The sequence below is a fragment of the Mus caroli genome, unplaced genomic scaffold (genome assembly GCF_978045245.1).
Source record: "Mus caroli unplaced genomic scaffold, Mus_caroli_1 scaffold_2, whole genome shotgun sequence".
Taxonomy (NCBI): domain Eukaryota; kingdom Metazoa; phylum Chordata; class Mammalia; order Rodentia; family Muridae; genus Mus; species Mus caroli.
In genome coordinates, this window is record NW_028227257.1 from 71460075 (window position 1) to 71480631 (window position 20557).

Genomic DNA, 20557 nt, shown 5'->3' on the forward strand with positions numbered 1-20557 from the left:
AAAGAACTTACCAAGCAAAGTGATTTAGCATCATGGGCAGTTGGTCTGGAAGTAGCTACACACATTATTTTTTTTTATCAGAATGTTCGAATAACTTTGTCAAAATGGTCATTTCTCTCCAACTACATCTAAGAGTCTCCTCTATATTGTGTGTTGCAGATGCGCAGATGCGTGGTGAGTCATCTCTAAGGCCACAGTATTTCCTGAGGCTACTTTCTAGTGTGTGTATATGTAATTCTGTACTTTCACATACATTTTTTTTAAATTAGGAAGTCTTTTAAAATAGAATTATATGTTAAAATATATTTTATAATGTGTTTAAAATATATTATAATATATTTTATAATAAAATATATTTAAAATATAAGTATAATAAAAAATTTTAGTATTGTTAGGAATCAGACTTCTTTGCTAATACATGCACTAATGAACTATTATTGCAATAGATTTTAATTTTTAGTATTCATTTCAACATCTTCCTTTAGAAATACACTCACTTCATTGCTTCAAGTTTACAGCACAAAAATGTTTAGATTTACACAGCTAAATTCTTTTTGTAAGATGTTATATACACATACGTATGTACATACATACATACATACATACATACATATTCAACTGCCAGTAAAAAGGGCCTTTCACTAAATCTAATGAATACACATGTAAAGGTAAGGCAGAAAGTGTGTGTGTGTGTGTGTGTGTGAGAGAGAGAGAGAGAGAGAGAGAGAGAGAGAGAGAGAGAGAGAGAGACTGAAAGAGAGAGACTCCATAAATGAGAGAGGGTGCTCAAGAGGCAAAACTCAGTTTCTGCTCAAGGACTGGGGGTTCAAGGGTCTTTGACCAACTCTAATTTATGGCCTTCAGTTTGACAAAAAGCAGGGAGGCTGATTAGGCCCAGAACTTTGAGGAAAACTTTGATCCAGCCTTAAACTTGTCAAATTGGTTCTCTAGAAGCAGGGTTCCACTGGCTGGAGAAAAAGCCTTCCAGACCATTGCTCAGCAGGGTAGAGAAGAAGCTGAAACCTCCACCTTTATTATCTCTTTCTGTGTAATCGTATCTGTGTACCCTTTAGGAATCTGTTTTACTCCTAGTCCTTTTCTCTCTCATGGGCCACACTAAAAGGCTGCAGGAGTCCACTGCTCTAACTGCTTTGAACAGGCAGATGGAACTAGGAAGGAGGGCTCCGCAGCCTGCGTCAGAGGAGGGTTGATTTAAGAGGTCAGCTGAAAACTTAAGCCATGGCAAAAATCCAGAAGAACATGTGACAGTCATTTAATGACAGCATACAGCCTCGGTTCATGAGGTAGCATCTGTAACAGATAAAACTGAGGTTGTTGTTATGAATTTAATTTCAAGAGTGTGGTTAAGAAAATGGCCAGGGCAGGTTTGTCTTTCTTATAGAACAAGAACAGGCAAAAAATTAAAATAAAAAAAAAATCCCATGGACTGTGGGCAAGATTCAGTATGATTGGTGATTTTCTTGCCACTATGGTCCCATTTACCATATGAAGGCCATTGGTTTGGCTAGAGTTTGTGAAGCTTTTTATTGTATAGCTTATAGGGAAACATAATGAGACAAGGTTAATGAGAGAATATTCCTAGATATCATGATTAATGTATGTCTTGTTTAGTAAGGTGAAAGTAATCATGCATTGACTGAACCACATACCGTACCTCTCAACGCAACGTAGCCTTTTTCAAATCTAGGTTGATATGAAGTTTTGCTTGTCAGACCAAAATGTAACTGTGTAATCAGCTGTTTTTACACCAAACTCTTGATTGAATGCCTGAAAGTTTATAAAGGAGGTCAGAGTAGCTGTTTCTTTGGCAGTATCCTTCCAGCAAAAGATGCCACAGCCAATCCACCAGATGTGATGTCTGTGGGGTTGTCCAGGTTTAGGACATCATGACTATTGTTCACTATGAGATTCTTGAGAATCCTATTCTTTTTCATCAAGATACCTACACCTTCTCATACTTTACATTTTCTTTCTTCTGGTACAAAAAACATTTTCCATTGCCATTTTTATTTTTAAAGTTGAGTCAGGGTTTTGTGATGTAGTACTTGCTAGATATGTCTGGGACTGATTATATTTCTCTATCAACTTGCCAAGTTCTGGCTACTGAGAATACAGATCCATGTTATCATGCTTAGCTCCAGGTATGGAGAGCTGTATGGAAGGAACAGAGAAGAATTGCTTGTCTTAGCTGGAGAGATAGCTCAGTGGGTAAAGAGCTTGTAGCAAAACTATGAAAACTTCAGTACAAATTCTGTAACAGGCACATAAAAGCTGGCCATGGTGCAGCCCCCCTGTATCTCCAGTAATTAGATTGGTTAGAGATGGATGTATTCTAGGGCCTGCCTGCCCAGTCATTCTAGTCAAAACAGTAAGTTCCAGGCTACTGAGACCTTATCTCAGGAACTGTGGCAGAGAGTGATATAGGAAAACCCCCAGAGTTGACCCCTGCCTACACACCTACATGGATGGCTGAGCACGCCCACATAAATACTTCCACCTTCCTCACACAAGAAATGTTTATCTCATTTCTGCCTCTGCCCTAATTATGCCATCAAGTTGTGTTTTCTGAAGTGATCTTGTTATACTTTTCTCTGAGATGAGAATTTTTTAAGGTTTACAAAAATTACATGAATTTGTAAAGTACAGAGCCTTTTGTTGCTCTGCGACTTGTGGCTCATGGGTCTGGTGAGTTCTTTCCAGGATGGAATGTTAGTTGACCCAATCTTGTGAGAGGCATTTTTCAGTAATGATAGCTATGCTCAATTCAAGACAGAAAATAATTAGTCCTCATTCAGAGGAAGTGTTCTGTAGTGTGCAGGGAGAGGTAAAGGCATAATTTTGTAATGAGTGGTTCCTATAGCCCTTTATTACCCAGAAACCATGATTTAGGACCGGTTGATATAGCTCTAATTTTTCTACCCACCTCATCCAATTAGTCTATTCTATTGATACAAAAGCAAAGTAGATCATAGTATAGGTTCAGGAAACAAAAATATTTTGCAGTATGTATCTGACATTCACTATGATTAGACAATTTATTTAACACTTTCTTAACTTCCCTTTTTGTCCTCTGTATAGTATTGCTAATTATGGTATCCCACAGTTTGAGAATTACTTGGTTGCATGTGGGTTTATGCTTATTTATCAAGGAATAAATAATAAAGATGAAATGTTTCAGGTTGTTTCTGACTTGAAATAACCGCTCAACAGATATAGGATACACTTTGTTATATTCTTGTTATAAACCTCCCTTCATCCCATTTAGTGTCTTCTTGCTTGATGTTTGGAAGCCTCTTAGCCACTATTTCTTATATCCTGCTACCCATTTAATGCTATTGGCTCTTAAATGATTCAGGAAGAGCTTATACTTCAAAAATCCTTCAATACTTGCCTAACATGCACAAGGCTATGGGTTCTCTCCCACTATCACTGACAAGAGTAATGTTCAAAGGCCTTCATTTTTAGGTAAAATCATATAAATTCTTTGCCCTGGTATTTTAGGAATAGCATAATTTGACTTGATACCTTGTTTTCAACATTTTCCCTAAGTTGTCTGTTTCACAGTGCTAACTAACATATGGCATAAAGGAAGGATTAAGTTGCAGTAAATAGCAAAACATCTGGAAAGTATTTGAGAATTGTTCATTTCTTGCATCTTTTTTTCCTTTTTTATATTTTATATTTTATTTTATTAATATTACAATTATTTATAACCATACTCAAGCTACCACATCAAACTAGACTGCCAATACACAATATGTATATTGCCTCCTATAGCAATATCAGTTCAGAAAGCTCAATGACTATACAGATTATGAATGAATGCCATGCACATGTTAACTACTTCCTAAAAATCCCTACAGTTAAGTATATATTTTATGTATTTCAATAATCCAGGGTGAAATTTATTGTTAACAAGTGAAATTTAACTGTAAATATTTTTAAAGCACATTATTTCTTTAAAAAAATAAAAATTTAAAACTGTCAGGAAAAAATTCTTAGGAAGAAATCTTATGAAGTTAGGCCATATTGTTTCCAAATTCAGATGGTAACTTATTATTAAAGTCTTGCACAGATTGGAAATGACTAATCAACATTAGGAAAATATAATTGCGAGATGTGCCCTCATGCTGTTTGTGGCTAAAAATTTCTTCATGTCCAATTTTAGCAGTGTTTTTTCTATGTGAAATTTTTAAAAAATTTAATAATTAGAGGTGCTATATTGAAAAGATATAAGTTATCAATTTTCGAGTCTCTGTTGATCAGGCATCCTGATCTCTATCACTTTACATCTTAGAGATTCCCAAACATAGGAAGCATGCAGTTGTAGGGTTCAGTAGAGTCAGGAAGTCTAACGTTTGTATGAGCAGGGAATTAAACTAAAATTATGTAGGATTATCAACCTATGGTTCATGTTTCATTTTAATTTTTGTTACTACTTTTACATTTCACAGTTCAACCTTAAGACTATAACCTGTGAGTTAGTTTGTCTTGATCAGGCTCTCTGACAAATAGCAAGTTATATGTGTACCAGGTATCATGCTGAACATGTGTTTTATTTGTATAATATGTTCAGCTGGCTTATCTTCATAAAGATGCCACACAAAGTGAAATAGTTGAAAAATAGATGTTTTTAAGTATGGTGGAGACATGTGGAACAAAGTTCATACTTAGGCCTATGCCCATCTTACGAAAAAATAATACCTTCAAAGAACAAATTTTCATTTCAATGATATCATGTAATTTTTACAGGGAGTATTATGGGATGAAATAGAAAAATCACAAAAATGATGGATTTAGTGGAAGCATCGTCCTCAACCAGCTTCCTTCTTGACTTGTCTCCTTGTAAGTTGAAGGATTAGAATAGTCAGTTATATCACTGTTTGTTCTGTAATTTATTCTTTCCTGCATTCAAATCAGATCTATAACTGTGATTCAGGTAATTCGGGAAATAGGTAGAACAGTGTAATTTTGGGGGTTTTAGATGATTGTAAAGATAAAATATTATTTAATTGTACTACATTAAAACTAGTTAACCCAAAGTAAAAAATACTTATTTTCTCATCTTAAATGTGAAGATTGCCAAAAACAACAAAAAAAATTATGTTATAGAATTAAACAGTACAATGGATTATAAATTCTTAATGTTAATAAGGAGTTCTCTCTTGTTTGTTGTTGGGTTTTGTTTTGTTTTCATTTAATTTTAGTTTTTACTTATTCACTTTATATCCTACTCTCTGCTCCCCTCCTGGTCACCATCTCTCACAATCTGTCCCCCATTGCTCCTTCCCTTCTTCTCTGAGCAAGTGGGGCTCCCAATAGACCCAAGAAACAAGTTGGAGTACCCATTCTTAATCTAATAAAATAGACTTTCAACAAAAATAAATCAAATAAAATAGAGAAGGGCACTTTATCAAAGAGTTCTCCTTTTAAAATTAATCAATTGTCTCTCATGTTCCATCTTTGTCCTGGCACTTGTAAGCAGGACAGATTTTGGGATGAAGGTTTTGTGAGAGAGTTGGTGTCCTTATCTCTCCACTGGGAGTCCTGCATGGCTATAGTAGGTGGCCACTTGAGGCTCTATATTCCCTACTTGTAGGAGTCTCAGCTAGAGTTATCCCCGTAGATTTCAGGGAGCCTCACCTATTGCCAGTTTCCCTGGTCCTCTCTCCTGGTTCTTCCCACACCTGATCTCCACCCACTCCCATTTCCCTTCCCATCTCCCCTCATACCCATTTCCTTCCCTCCATCTGCCTTGATGACTATTGTAATTTCTGGATGAGTGAGAGTAAAGGGTCCTTGCTTTGCCCCTCCTTGTTTTTTAGCTTCTTTGAGACTATGATTTGTATCATGGACATCCTGTAATTTATGGCTAGTATCCACTTATAAGTGAGTACATACTGTACATATCCTTTGCCGTCTGGGTTACCTCACTCAGGATGATATTTTCTAGTTCCATCCCTTTGCCTGCAAATTTGCTGATGTCCTGGTTTTTAGTAGCTGAGTAGTATTCCATTGTGTAAAATGTGGTTTGCATTTTCTTTACCCATTCTTCAGTTGAGGGACATCTGGGTTGTTTCTGGTTTTTAGCCATTTTTATTTTCGTCCTGAGAGGACATTTTCTTCCATTCTCCCCATATACCTTCTCCTCCTGAAGGGCACAGATTCATTTCATGCCTCTGTGAACTTCCCCAAGAGTCATTTTGTTTTGCCTATACATACACACTAAAACCAAAAGTCATTCTCCTTAGTGCCACAGAGGAACAGAAGTATCACAAGAAGTATGTGGCATCTGTAACCCAGGGCTCTTCCCTTTAGTCCATTAGCCAGCAAACTATTCTCATTTTGTACTAATGAAGTCATGACTTGCCCATCTTTTCTCTTTCTTCTATCTAATTGCAGAGAATTGTCTCTTCTTAAATACAAGTTCTCTGATGGTTAACCAGCATCTTTTGTATATTTTTACTAAAAGATGATGTGTTTTTCAATAAAATGTTTTTGTGTTCTCCAAAAGATAGGAAATATAAAACAAAAATTTTCTGTGCTAAATAAACAACAACAACAAAGACAAAACAAAAGGAAACAACAACAGGTAGAAACCCAGAAGGAACATATATCCTTAAAAGGTTTGAGTAACAAGCAAAGGAAGATTGCAGGAGATACACAAGCGCCTCTCAGAACTAATTTTGGCATGAGTGAGATGGTGGGAAGGAGGAAGGAGAGAGACTGAGGGAAACTGAGCGATAGAGGAAGAGAAGGAGGAAACATGGATGGAAGACATTTTTCGAGGACCTAATCAATCCCAGTTGAGGTGGTTGATCCACAGATGGTTATACTTCCTTGTTTAATAGTGCCATCTCTGCCGTGTTTCCTGATATACTCGTCACATTTTAATTGCTGTCCTATGTCATTCTCTTTCCGTTTATTTTGTTTTGAAAGCGCACTTGTAAGACATGGAGATTGTGAGCTAGAGTTGGTTTCCTTTCTTTTGCTGATCTCCTTTTACATTGTTATCTCTTACATGCCTTTTCTCTTAAGAAGTGGACTATTTCTACTTGTCCACTTATTACCCTGAGCTTTTATTGTCCAAGCAGCAAAACTCTCATGCTTGGTAAACTGTAAAATCATTTCCATTTCTTCTTAGAAGAAGATAGTACTAAACCTCAGAGAATTAAAATGACATGGTCATTAATAAGTTAATAGTATAATAAGTAAGCTATACAGAAGAGATTTACTGTCAATAGATTCTTTTTTTTTTTTTTTTAAATTAACTCATTTATAGCAGGTAACATGAGCTTGGAGGTACTATTTATCTCCCCGTTGTATGTTACCTTTGGCAAGTAGTAAATAGTGTTTCTCCTCATGAAGAAACTTCCTTGATTCATAGTACTTTTCCAAGAACATAATCATGCTATATTTTTAAAAATCATGTGAATTATAACCATCATTTCACATATTCCAAAATTTTTTAAATAAGGAAAATTTCCCTTTTCAGAAACTGATTGGAACTTACTTTGTTGCGGTAAATCTCCAACCCAAATATGTTCTGGCAATGAAAACAAAACTCGATTAATTTGAATGCATGTTGTGCGCCTAGACTGGGCAGATCTACCGCTACTCCACCATCTTCCACATCTGTGAGACCCCTTAGAACTTGCAGTTTCTCTAGGCCATGTGCTTCTGCCCCGCTTTTCTTCTTCCTCTGTCTCTGTGTCCTCTCCCTCTTCCATTTTCTCCTTCTTCTCTCCTCACCTTCCAGGCCACCTTCCCTTTATCTGGCCAGTCACCTGCTCTCCTTTATTTTACAAATTAAGGTGGGAAGCAGGTTTACAGGAAAGCACCTGAGTGCTGACTCATTCCTTGTTCACAATCACTGCACAGGAGAATGGAATTAACATCAAATATAATTAGCCCCAGGGCTATTCACAACATTACTTGACTTTGGAAAAGTAAATCGAATGAATATTGTTTATGTAAATCAAGTATTCTGGCAATAATTGATGTTGATATCAGATGAGCTTTGTCTGGGAAAGTTCTTTGTTTAAACTATGCTGAAATCATGGCTTTAAAACAGAAGGTATTTTGCCTAGTCACAAAGTGCATGAGGCTGTACACTGGGAGGCAATGAGATATGCATATATTTTTCTTCTTAAAATATTTATTAATGTATATTCTACATACACGTGTATTTTGCTTGTGTAAACATCTGTGCACAATGTGCATGTTTGGTGCTTGCAGAGGTTACAAGAAAACTTAGGGTTTTCTAGAACTGGAGTTACATATTGTTGTGAGCTGTCATGTGGGTGCTGGGAACTGAACCTGGATCCACTTGAAGAGGAACTAGTACCCTTGACCACCGAGCCATCTCTTAAGCCCCTCTACACATGTAATTCTTAAAATGTAAAATTATTGTTTAAAGGGGTGGAAAATATATAGCCATGCTTATGTGCTGATGCTGACAGTATAAGTTTAAGTTCTGAAAAATTTTTTTTCTGTTGGCCCTGAGGAAAAGACTATGTGTGAGAACCTGAACTCAAAGCCCCTGAAATCACATGAAACCTAGCACACACACACACACACACACACACACACACACTCTTGTAGAGACATTATATAGAAGACTGATGGTATACATATCACATAAAAATGCATAAGTAAAAACAAAAAATGTTGGCAATGTTGTAAATTTTTACCAGGCTTGCAATTCTTTCCGTTTTATGGCATTCCTCTTTCTACTTAGTGAGAAGACTTCCGCCAGATAAAATAGGTTTTAATGTTCAAGGAGGAGACACACTTTAATCCATTTCAGGAATTTTTCTTCTTGTGAACTTTGTATATAAAGTTTTAACATGTATACTTAAACATGTTTTAAGTCTGGTTGATAATCCTAGGCTATTTCTCATTGTATCTACTATTATGACTGTCTTAATTTTATATTCCCAGGGAGCTTATGAAAACAGCCCATTGGGTTAAACGTAGGACTTTGTGAGATTGCTTAGAAACTGCCCTAACTTCCAAATCAGCCTTAGCCAGATAATTTGTGCACATGTTTCTTATGGTCCAGATCATCAACAACTTGATGATATCTTGTACAACTGTAATTTTACATATATGTCTATAATGTGGCCAAATAAAATAATTAAGAGGATTGAGGTCTAGTTCCTACATTGTATATCTAGAATAATCCATATAAAGATATGAATCCTAATGTATTATTCTATCCTGGCAAAATCATTATTGGCAAATTATTCACTCTCCAAAGAGTCATGGTTTGGATGAGAAATAATATTGTTAGGTAGAACAGAATGGCATTTTCTAGAAGTCGAAGTATGACTATTTACAGATGATATGATAGTATACATAAGTGACCCCAAAAATTCCACCAGAGAACTCCTACAGCTGAAAAACAACTTCAGCAAAGTGGCAGGATATAAAATTAACTCAAACAATTCAGTAGCTTTTCTTTATATAAATGATATACGGGCCAAGAAAGAAATTAGGGAAATATCACCCTTCAAAATAGCCACAAATAGTATAAAATATCTTGGTATAACTCTTACCAAGCAAATAAAAGATCTGTATGACAAAAACTTCCAATCCCTAAAAATAGGAAATCAAGGAAGACCTTAGAAGGTGGAATAGATGGGATTAAATAATGAAAATGGCCATCTTACCAAAGGCAATCTTCAGATTCAACACAATCTCCATCACAATTCTAACACCATTCCTCACAGATGTAGAAAGAACAATTCTCAACTTCATGTGGAAAACCAAAAACCCAGGATAGTCAAAATAATTCTCAACAATAAAAGATTTCTTGGGAAAATTACCATCCCTGACTTTAAGCTGTACTACAAAGCAATAGTGATAAAAACTGCATAGTATTGGCGCAGTGACAGACATGTCGATCACTGGAATAAAATCCAAGACCCAAAAGTAAATCCACATACCTATGAACCTGATCTTTGGCAAAGAAATCAAAAACAAACAGTAGAAAAAAAGAAAGCATCTTCAATAAATGATTCTGGCCTAATTGGTGTTCTATATGTAGGAGAATGAAAATAGGTCCATATTTGACATCTCGCACAAAGCGCAAATCCAAGTGGATGAAGAACCTCAACATAAAACCAGATGCACTGAATCTAATAGAAGACAAAGTAGGAAAGAGCCTCAAACTCATTAGCACAGTGGCAGGGGTGGGGTGGGGGCATTTTCCTGAACAAAACACCAGTGGCTCAGACTCTAAAATCAAGAATTGATAAGTGGGACTTCATGAAACTGAAAAGCTTCTGTAAGGCAAAAAGACAAATCGGCAACCTACAGATTGGGAAAAAATCATCACTAACCTTATATCCAATAGAGGGCTCATATCCAAATTAGATAACTCAAGAAATTAACCTCCAAACACCCAAACAACCCAATGAAAAAAATAGGGTATAGAGTTAAACAGAGAATTCACAACTGAAGAATTTCAAATGGCTGAGAAGCACTTAAAGAAATGTTCAAAATCCTTAGTAATCAGAGAAGTGCAAATCAAAAGGACCCGAGATTCCACCTCATACCAATTAGAATGGCTAAGATCAAAAACTCAAGTGACAGCAGATGCTCAGCAGGATGAGGTAAAAGAGTAGCACTCCTCCATTGTTGGTGAGTTTGCAAAGTGGTACAATCACTCTGGAAGTCAATCTGGCAGTTCCTCAGAAAATTTTAAATAGTTCTACCTGAAGATCCAGCTATACCACTCTTGGCCCAAAAGATGCTCCACCATATCACAAGGACATGTACTCTACCATGTTCATATCAACCTTATTTGTAATAGCCAGAAGCTGGAAACAACCCAGATGTCCCTCAACCAAAGAATGGATATAGAAAAAGTGTTTCATTTACACAAAGGAATACTATTCAGCTATTAAAAACGAGGACATTATGAAATTTTACAGGCAAATGGATGGAACTAAAAGATATCATCTCAAGTGAGGCAACTCACACTCAAACAGACATGCATGGTATATACTTAGTAATAAGTGGATATTAGCCAAAAATACAGAATACTGAGGATACCACCAACAGACCGGAAGAGGCATAACAAGCAGAAAGGCCCAAGTAAAGATGTTTCATTCTTACTTAGAAGAAGGAAGAAAATAATCATAGGAGGCAGAGGGAGAGAGGGACCTGGATGAGAAAGGGGAGTGGCAAGGGAAAAGGGGAACAGGATCAAGTAGAGTGTGGGGTTCTGGGGGACAGGATGAAGCCCAGAGAGTCAGGAGAATGAATGTAAATGAGCAGCCTCAGGGGGTGGGAGGCAGGGGTGGGGAACCCTTATAGAAAGTACCAGAGATTGGGAAGTGAGAGACCCTCAGGACTCAGAGGGGGTGACCTTAGCTAAAATGCCCACCATTGGGTAGAGAGAACTGAAAGAGTCCACCTCCAACAGATAGGCAGGGCCTCAAGTGGTTGGGATGGAGTTACTAGCCAACAGTCAACATTTCTGACCCATAATTGTTCCTGTCTAAAAGAACTGGCAGTGACAGAAATGGAGAATAGACTGAGGGAAAGATGGTCCAATGACCAGCCCAACTTGTGATCCATCTCATGGCTAACACCAAGGCCTGTTGCTATGATGTGCTTACAAAGGGAAGCTTAATCTTGGCATGGCTGTCCTCTGAGAGGCCCTACCAGCAGCTGACTGAGACAGTTGCATATACTTCCACCCAAACATTGAACTGAAGCTGGGTCTCCTGTTATTGAATTAGGGGAAGGACTAAAGAAGCTGAAGCGGAGAGGGACCCTATAGGAAGACCAGCAATCTCAATTAACCCAGACCCCAGGGAGCTCCCAGAGACTGAGCCACCAACCAGGAGCATACAGGGGCTGGTCTGAGGCCCCTGGTGCATATACAGCAGAGGTCTGCCTGGTCTGGCTACAGTGGGAGATGTGCTTAATCTTGGAGAGACTTGAGGACTCAGGGAAGGGAGATGCCTGGTAAAGAGGCAAGGGGAGGAAGAATGGGATAAGGAACTGGGGAAGAGGGGACAGGTGACAGGGGACAGGGGAAGGGGGGAATGACTGGAATGTAAATAAGTAAATAAAATAATTAAAAATTAAAAAAATTAGACTATAATTAAATAATTCCCCTCTTCTCTTTTCTCCCTCCAAAACATCCCATATACTGCTCCTTGTTGTCTTTCAAATTTAAAGATTTCTTTAATTCATTAATTGCCATTATATACATATATATATAAATAAATAGAATCTGCTCAGTCTGTATAATATTTCCTATATCTTTTATCCTTCTTACTTTTAAATACTGGAAAAAATTAAAGATTATTGAATTTTGTTGCATTGGTAGTTTTTTAGAAACATACATACCTATTTTAAACATGTACATTAAATTTCACGACAAGAATATTCTTTGTCTCAGGTGTTTAGACATAAAAAGCCTTTCACTTTTTTTTTTGGTCTTCTGTTTGCTAATTTTTTCTTTTTCATATGATACACACATACATACACATGTATGTATGTATATTTGTTCTATGGCTGTTTCTAGGAGCATCCCTTATTCCTACCTTCATAACTATTTAAAGTAGTTAAATAAAATCATTATAAACTTAGATACATCATTTTTTTTCCAATTTATTTTTTTAATTAGGTATTTTCTTCATTTACATTTCCAATGCTATCCCAAAAGTCCCCCAGACCCCCCCCCACCCACTCCCCTACCCACCCACTCCCACTTCTTGGCCCTGGCATTCCCCTGTACTGAGGCATATAAAGGTTGCAAGACGAAGGGACCACTCTTCCCAATGATGGCCTACTAGGCCATCTTCTGATACATGTGCAACTAGAGACACGAGCTCTGGGGGGGTGGGGGTGTACTGGTTAGTTCATAATGTTGTTCCACCTATAGGGTTGCAGACCCCTTTAGCTCCTTGGGTACTTTCTCTAGCTCCTCCATTGGGGGACCTGTGTTCCATCCAATAGCTGACTGTGAGCATCTACTTCTGTGTTTGCCAGGCACCAGCATAGCCTCACAAGAGACAGCTATATCAGGGTCCTTTCAGCAAAATCTTGCTGGTGTATGCAATAGTGTCAGCGTTTGGAGGCTGATTATGGGATGGATCCCTGTGTATGGCAGTCTCTAGATGGCCCATCCTTTCGTCTCAGTTCCAAACTTTGTTTCTGTAACTCCTTCCATGGGTGTTTTGTTCCCAATTTTAAGAAGGGGCAAAGTGTAAACACTTTGGTCTTTGTTCTTTTTGAGTTTCAGGTGTTTTGCACATTGTATCTTGTATCTTGGGTATTCTAAGTTTCTGGGCTAATATCCACTTATCAGTGAGTACATATCATGTGAGTTCTTTTGTGATTGTGTTACCTCACTCAGGATGATGCCCTCCAGGTCCAACCATTTCCCTAGGTATTTCATAAATTCATTATTTTTAATAGCTGAGTAGTACTCCATTCTGTAAATGTACCACATTTTCTGTATCCATTCCTCTGTTAAGGGGCATCTGTGTTCTTTCCAGCTTCTGGCTATTATAAATAAGGCTGCTATGAACATAGTGGAGCATGTGTCCTTCTTACTGGAAGGAACATCTTATGCCCAGGAGAGGTATTGTAGGATCCTCCGATAGTACTATGTCCAATTTTCTGAAAAACTGCCAGAGTGATTTCCAGAGTGGTTGTACAAGCTTGCAATCCCACCCAAAATGGAGGAGTGTTCCTCTTTCTCCACATCCTTGCCAGCATCTGCTGTCACCTGAATTTTTGATCTTAGCCATTCTGACTGGTGTGAGGTGGAATCTCAGGGTTGTTTTGATTTGCATTTCCCTGATGATTAAGATGCTGAACATTTTTTCAGGTGCTTCTCATTCATTCCATATTCCTCAGGTGAGAATTCTTTGTTTAGCTCTGAGCCCCATTTTTAATGGGGTTATTTGATTTTCTGGAGTCTACCTTTTTGAGTTCTTTGTATATATTGGATATTAGTCCCCTATCTGATTTAGGATAGGTAAAGATCCTTTACAATATGTTGGTGGCCTTTTTGTCTTATTGACACTGTCTTTTGCCTTACAGATGCTTTGCAGTTTTATGAGGTCCCATTTGTCGATTCTCGGTCTTACAGCACAAGCCATTGCTGTTCTATTCAGGAATTTTTCCCCTGTGCCCATATCTTCGAGGATTTTCCCTACGTTCTCCTCTATAAGTTTCACTGTCTCTGATTTTATGTGGAGTTCCTTGATCCACTTACATTTGACCTTAGTATAAGGAGATAGGAATGGATCAATTCGCATTCTTCTACATGATAATTGCCAGTTGTGCCAGCACCATTTGTTGAAAATGCTGTCTTTTTTCCACTGGATGGTTTTAGATCACCTGTCAAAGATCAAGTGACCATAGGTGTGTGGGTTCATTTCTGGGTCTTCAATTCTATTCCATTGGTCTATTTGTCTGTCACTATACCAGTACCATGCAGTTTTTATCACAATTGTTCTGTAGTACAGCTTTAGGTCAGGCATGGTGATTCCAGCAGAGGTTCTTTTATCCTTGAGAAGAGTTTTTGCTATCCTAGGTTTTTTGTTATTCCAGATGAATTTGCAGATTGCTCTTTCTAATTCGTTGAAGAATTGAGTTGGAATTTTGATGGGAATTGCATTGAATCTGTAGATTGCTTTTGGCAAGATAGCCATTTTTACAATGTTGATCCTGCCAATCCATGAGCATGGGAGATCTTTCCATCTTCTGAGTTCTTCTATAATTTCTTTCTTCAGAGACTTGAAGTTCATATCATACAGATCTTTCAATTCCTTAGAGTCACACCAAAGTATATAATTTTTGACTATTGAGAAGGGTGTTGTTTCCCTAATTTCTTTCTCAGCCTGTTTATCCTTCATGTACAGAAAGGCCATTGACTTGTTTGACTTAATTTTATATCCACCTACTTCACTGAAGCTGTTTATCAGGATTAGGAGTTCTCTGGTGGAATTCTTAGGGTCACTTATATATATTATCATATCATCTTCAAAAAGTGATATTTTGACTTCTTCCTTTCCAATTTGTATCCCCTTATCTCCTTTTATTGTCAAATTGCTCTGGATAGGACTTCAAGTACTATGTTGAATAGGTAGGGAGAAAGTGGGAAGCCTTGTCTAGTCCCAGATTTTAGTGAGATTGCTTCCAGCTTCTCACCATTTACTTTGATGTTGGCTACTGGTTTGCTGTAGATTGCTTTTATCATGTTTAGGTATGGGCCTTGAATTCCTGATCTTTCCAAGACTTTTATCATGAATGGGTGTTGGATTTAGTCAAATGATTTCTTCACATCTAACGAGATGATCATGTGGTTTTTGTTATTGAGTTTGTTTATATAGTAGATTACGTTGATGGATTTCCATATATTAAACCATCCCTGCATCCCTGGAATGAAATCTACTTGGTCAGGATGGATGATTGTCTTGATGGAGATACACCAATTTTAAGCCATCTCTAACAATGAAAAGTTTTAGAAATAATTTAGCTTTCTGTTAGCTATGAAGCACAGAAATATCATAGCAATGTGACAATTTGACCTCATGATGAAATAGCAATGTGTCTTGTTTTTCTAGTGTATGCTATGTATTTTTTGCTGCTTATTGTAAGCAGTTTTTTTTTGTTTTTAGTGTGTGTGTGTGTGTGTGTATTTATACCTCAAAATAAATCCAAGTCTCAATCCTGAAAAAAAAAATAAGGCAACCAATACTATTTTTTGTTTGTTTCTATCTGTATAATTTTTTCCTTCTATAAATTTAAGTAGTTGAAAAAATGTTACGTACATGGTAAAGAGAAATTTTCTTTTTCTATGTTGGTAAGGTTTTTCTAGATATGACATTTGGTTCAGGAGGACACACAAGAGCCATTCTGCAGAAGGAACCAGATGTTAAGGTCTATGCCTTAGACCGGGACCCAGTGGCTTATGCGATAGCTGAGCAGCTTTCAGGACTGTACCCGTAAGTAATACTCCATGTAATACTTGTGCTTAGGTTTACCATGTTTGCTCTACCTCCCTGAAATTCACTTCCCCTTGAATGCTGGTCTGTTTTTTCTTACTGGCTATTTTACTGTTCATACCCACACCTACAAAAGAAAGAACTAATGTGAAGAATGTTTTCAGTGACTCTTAAAGCAATGATATTAATGCCTGTATTTTTTCTAAATCTGTAGAATCATAATACAATAAAATTACTTCAGTATACAAGATTAACGATATGTGTAAATTTTCAACAAAAATATTTTGACAGTTGACATATCGTCAGGCTATCACTGTTGTTAGCTGTATTCAGCAATGTTAGCATCTAGCATGTTTGGCTCACCAAGCTGAAGCCGGTTTAACTTAATCTTGAGCCCAGAAACGCAAGGCTTCCTGGGCAACATATGAAGTGAGCTTTTCAAAATATTACACAACTCAATACAATAAAAAAATTTAGTACTTACTTTCTATATGTTTAAAAGAGTATAGTATGAGCTCTTATAGTGTTTATATGTATCTCACAATAATGTACCTGTATTTTCTGAATTCTTTCTGAAATCCACATACTTAGTGATTTATCATTTTGCTAGAACTCATTGGCTCTCACTCTGCCACCTTTAAAAAATAAATAAATAGGACCACAGGGGTGGCTCAGCACCTAAGTGAGTTCAACCCCCCCATGATGGAAGGACAGAAAGAACTTCCACAAGTTGTCCAAAGAACTCTCTCTAATCTCCCCATATATACCATGGCATGTACACTCACTTGAACAAGCATGCATGTGTGCATAAACACACACACACACACACGCACACACACACACACACACACAGCTTAAGGAACATTCACCCTTTAAGAAATTATTTTGGAAGAGAAAGTGTCCTGGAGCTTAAGTGACTGTTTCTATGTTTAAGTACTATTTTCAGGAACAGGGAGTTTTATTCTCTCATGCTCAGCACCTGGAATAAGGAAAACTGACTGGAATATGACTTTATGTCAACTTGTTATTAGTTGCAGCTACCGAACAATAAAATGGTATATTTGTCAAAACAACATAGTATGGCATGGGAAGTTTATCCAGAGTCTAAGAATAGACACATGCTGTGGCCAGGTGGGTAGTGCTTCCCACTGCTTCTGCTAACAGGCTCTGCAGATCTAAAGAGGAAGATCCCCGGTCTCCAGGAAATTGTGAGGAATGTACTTCCTCTGAAAGTCCATTGGTTGATCTCAGTTTCCAGTTTCTTCTAAAAATAATAGGAGAATGTGTTTCAACCACATGAACCATTCTCTGTTTTGTCAATGTAACATATCTGTATTTGTTTTGTGTATATTTTATTTTGTGAAGCAGAATATCTTCCACTTGTAGATGTGGAAACTATGTGTTAGACATATTAATGTTTCAAAGAAATATTATTCAGCTAGTTATTTTTTAAAGCATCCAAATTAAAAGAATATAAGGGAAATAATTTTCATTTACATTTATTCATTTTTATATATGTGTGATTGAGTGTCACAGTACACATATAGAAGTGATAAAAATTTGAGAGAAGTCATTTCTAGGAATACTGTGTGTTTGGATGTTTGGTTTAATGGAATGACATATTCTCTTCTTGAAACAAATAATCACAATTTGTGTTAAATCACACAACAAAATAGATTGTCATTTCAACATGAACATCGTTTGAAGGAATAACTATAGTTACTTATCTTCACAGAGTTATGTTGCTCTCATTTTAAAACACTTTACACTTCTAAAAATTTTCATATTCTCCAGTTTGTCAAAACTAAGTTAGAAACCAGCATTATCTGTGAAAACTAAACAGTTGATGTGATTGGTGAGTTTTCTGGTAGGCAGTTTTAGCTCCTTCAGAAAAGATGGTATCTTAGATTACTGCTGTTAGAAAGCTAGACGTTCCCAGTAACTCTGCAGACGCAGCTGAGGAAACACATTTAAAGTGGAGCAGCAGGGCACTCAGTTTAGGGTGGCTTACTGGAAGATAGATGTTGAAAGTAATTTAAAAGCTTATAGGATTCCTTTTAATACCTTGTGGAACAATGTGTGTTTCATATATGAAGTTCAATAATTATAGAAATGATTGAAGCGGGAAACAAAAATTATGCCATTCCATTATTGGATTATAATTTTAAAGCATATATTTGAAAGGCAGGCATTTATTGCTTTCAGTAATTTAAAGTTTCCCCCATAGCCTTGTAATTAGAGAATTTATCTATATGATATAACCTATTCAAAATTATCCACTATAAATTATTTTTCCATAGGTATTTGATATTTACATTCTCTTTTTGTTAAGGTACTAATATTCAATAGTTGTTAAATTTGTGAAAGAAGAAAAAAAAAAACAAAGGCAAATTTTCAATTCGTGCCTTCAGGCTTCTTCTTGGATAGTTTCGATCAAATGACAATGTCTAGAAATAATTTATGTTCTCTAGCAAAGCCAAGACAGGAGCATCTGGTTTCATATTACAGCTCAGATTATGGTTGCCAGGAAGCAGAAAAAGAAAAGCCTACACTATGTAAAAAACCCCTTCCTTTGATATTCCATCTGGTCCTGCACTATAGGATGGGGCTCCCTACATTCAGGACAGCTTTTTTCCCATTAGTTAATACACTGTACCCAGATGTGCTTCACTAAATTTCATAGTTCTCAGTAACATTCAGTTGGTAAGTTTAACCATCATCCTTGATAATATCTGCCAGACAATGATAATTCCTAAACTTGTAACAGTTCTGAATCCTTTCTAATTTTTTCCTCCATTAGCTTTACAAAGCATACACAGTTTCAATAAAATGTAAATATTATTAAAATAGTTCCCTGATTTAAATACTTTGGAACCTTTTCATTGCTCTAAAGTTCAAAATCTTGAACAGGGTCATCCATGATTTAACTCATTAGTGTGTCTCTTCTTTTCTGTCTGTTCTGATGACTTATTTAATATAGGTCTTTTCAATGTGCTATTTGCTTTGCTGTTAAGAATCTCTGTATATTCTGTTCTCACTACTTATCAACATTATTCTAACATCATTCCTTCCTTTACCAAGATAATATTCATCTGGTCATGGCTGGAATTCATTTCCTTTGGAAATCATCACAGATGTTCTAGAGCAGAGTAATACTGATATTGTATTACCTTAGAACACACCGTACTTATTAATAGTCATGATCATAACTATAGTTAAAATATTTATGAAATTATCTGATTCTCATCTATTTTGCTTTACAATGTATGCTCAGACAGAAGCTACATGTATTAATTTCTTTACAGCTCTCAGAATTTGGAAATTTTTTTGAAAACTCTTTTGGACAATACATGTTTATGAAATAAGCATATTTTTCAAGGCATTGGATTTTTAAATTAGAGTTCAGTGATTTTCTTTTCTCTTTTTTTTAAAGGTTTATTTATTTTATTTATATGAGTACACTGTAACTGTCTTCAGCCACACCAAAAGAGGACAGCAGATTCCATTACAGATGGTTGTGAGCCACCATGTGTTTGCTGGAAATTGAACTCAGGACCTCTAGAAAAGCAGTCAGTGCTCTTAACCACTGAGCCATCTCTCCACCCCCAGTGATTTTATTTTCACACACACACAAAAATAATTTCATACTGGATAAACTATCGTGAAAGTTAATTAATTTACACTATGGGGCATTTGAAAAACTGTATAGAAACCCAATATTCTAGAATAGATTCCTAAAATATATACATAAAATAAGAGAATCTAAATTGAATAACAATATAATAGGGATAATATAATAATGCCTAGTCTAGACATTCTGTGCCACCAAGTAAAACGTCTAGTACCAGAAATTAATTAAACCATGTTGAGTCATTGGACAAAGCTGTCCCATGGTGTCCCCCAAACATCAAAGGCTTTTGCCAACACAATCTGTTGCTTTCTACAACACGATGAAAAGGCCCTATTGTTGAACACAATACTGACGCTTTACACCTACTTAATAGCCTTCATGGTACTAGAACGAATCCTGCATACTACCTGAGGATAAAGGGAACCATAACATCAATATTTGCAGGTATAAATCCTGCAACCTACAGCAGTGATATCCCTGAAAGATATACTAGTGCAATAGTGTCACAGATGTTCGGGGTATCCAACCACGTTTTTATTGGATTTAAGTTCCTGTATGAGATCTAATCTATGTCTAATAATGTTAAAGTGGCCAGGAATCTGAGACTTGATAAGCCATGTCCTGTCAGCCTGTACAAGGCATGGATATATTCAAGCCAGACTGGGTGCTCAGTACTGAGACAGGAAAGTATACACATTTTCTAGTCCTGTTCAGTTAAGACATAAGCTGTATCTAATACATGTTCATATTCCAAGAAACTATCTCAGAGCTTAGAAAAACAATGCTTATTATACTTTTGATATCTAGTGATTATTAAGGTTGTAGAAGGACAAGCTCTATTATCCATTTGCTTGGAAAGGCTAGTTTGCCTAGAGAATTTGTTTGCCTTGAACACTGCCATTCCTTAATCTGTTTCATACTG

General features: G+C 36.6%; 1 protein-coding gene across 5 annotated transcripts in view; it reads left to right on the forward strand.

The window, feature by feature from the left end:
* Mettl15 (methyltransferase 15, mitochondrial 12S rRNA N4-cytidine) overlaps positions 1–20557 on the forward strand; it is a 206569-nt gene that overhangs the window by 80360 nt on the left and 105652 nt on the right. For all 5 annotated transcript variants that reach the window (XM_029473757.2, XM_029473755.2, XM_029473761.2 and 2 more), the window contains exon 3: positions 15868–16004. In XM_029473757.2, the coding sequence (XP_029329617.1) occupies positions 15868–16004 (137 nt within the window). The remainder of the gene's footprint in view (positions 1–15867; positions 16005–20557) is intronic.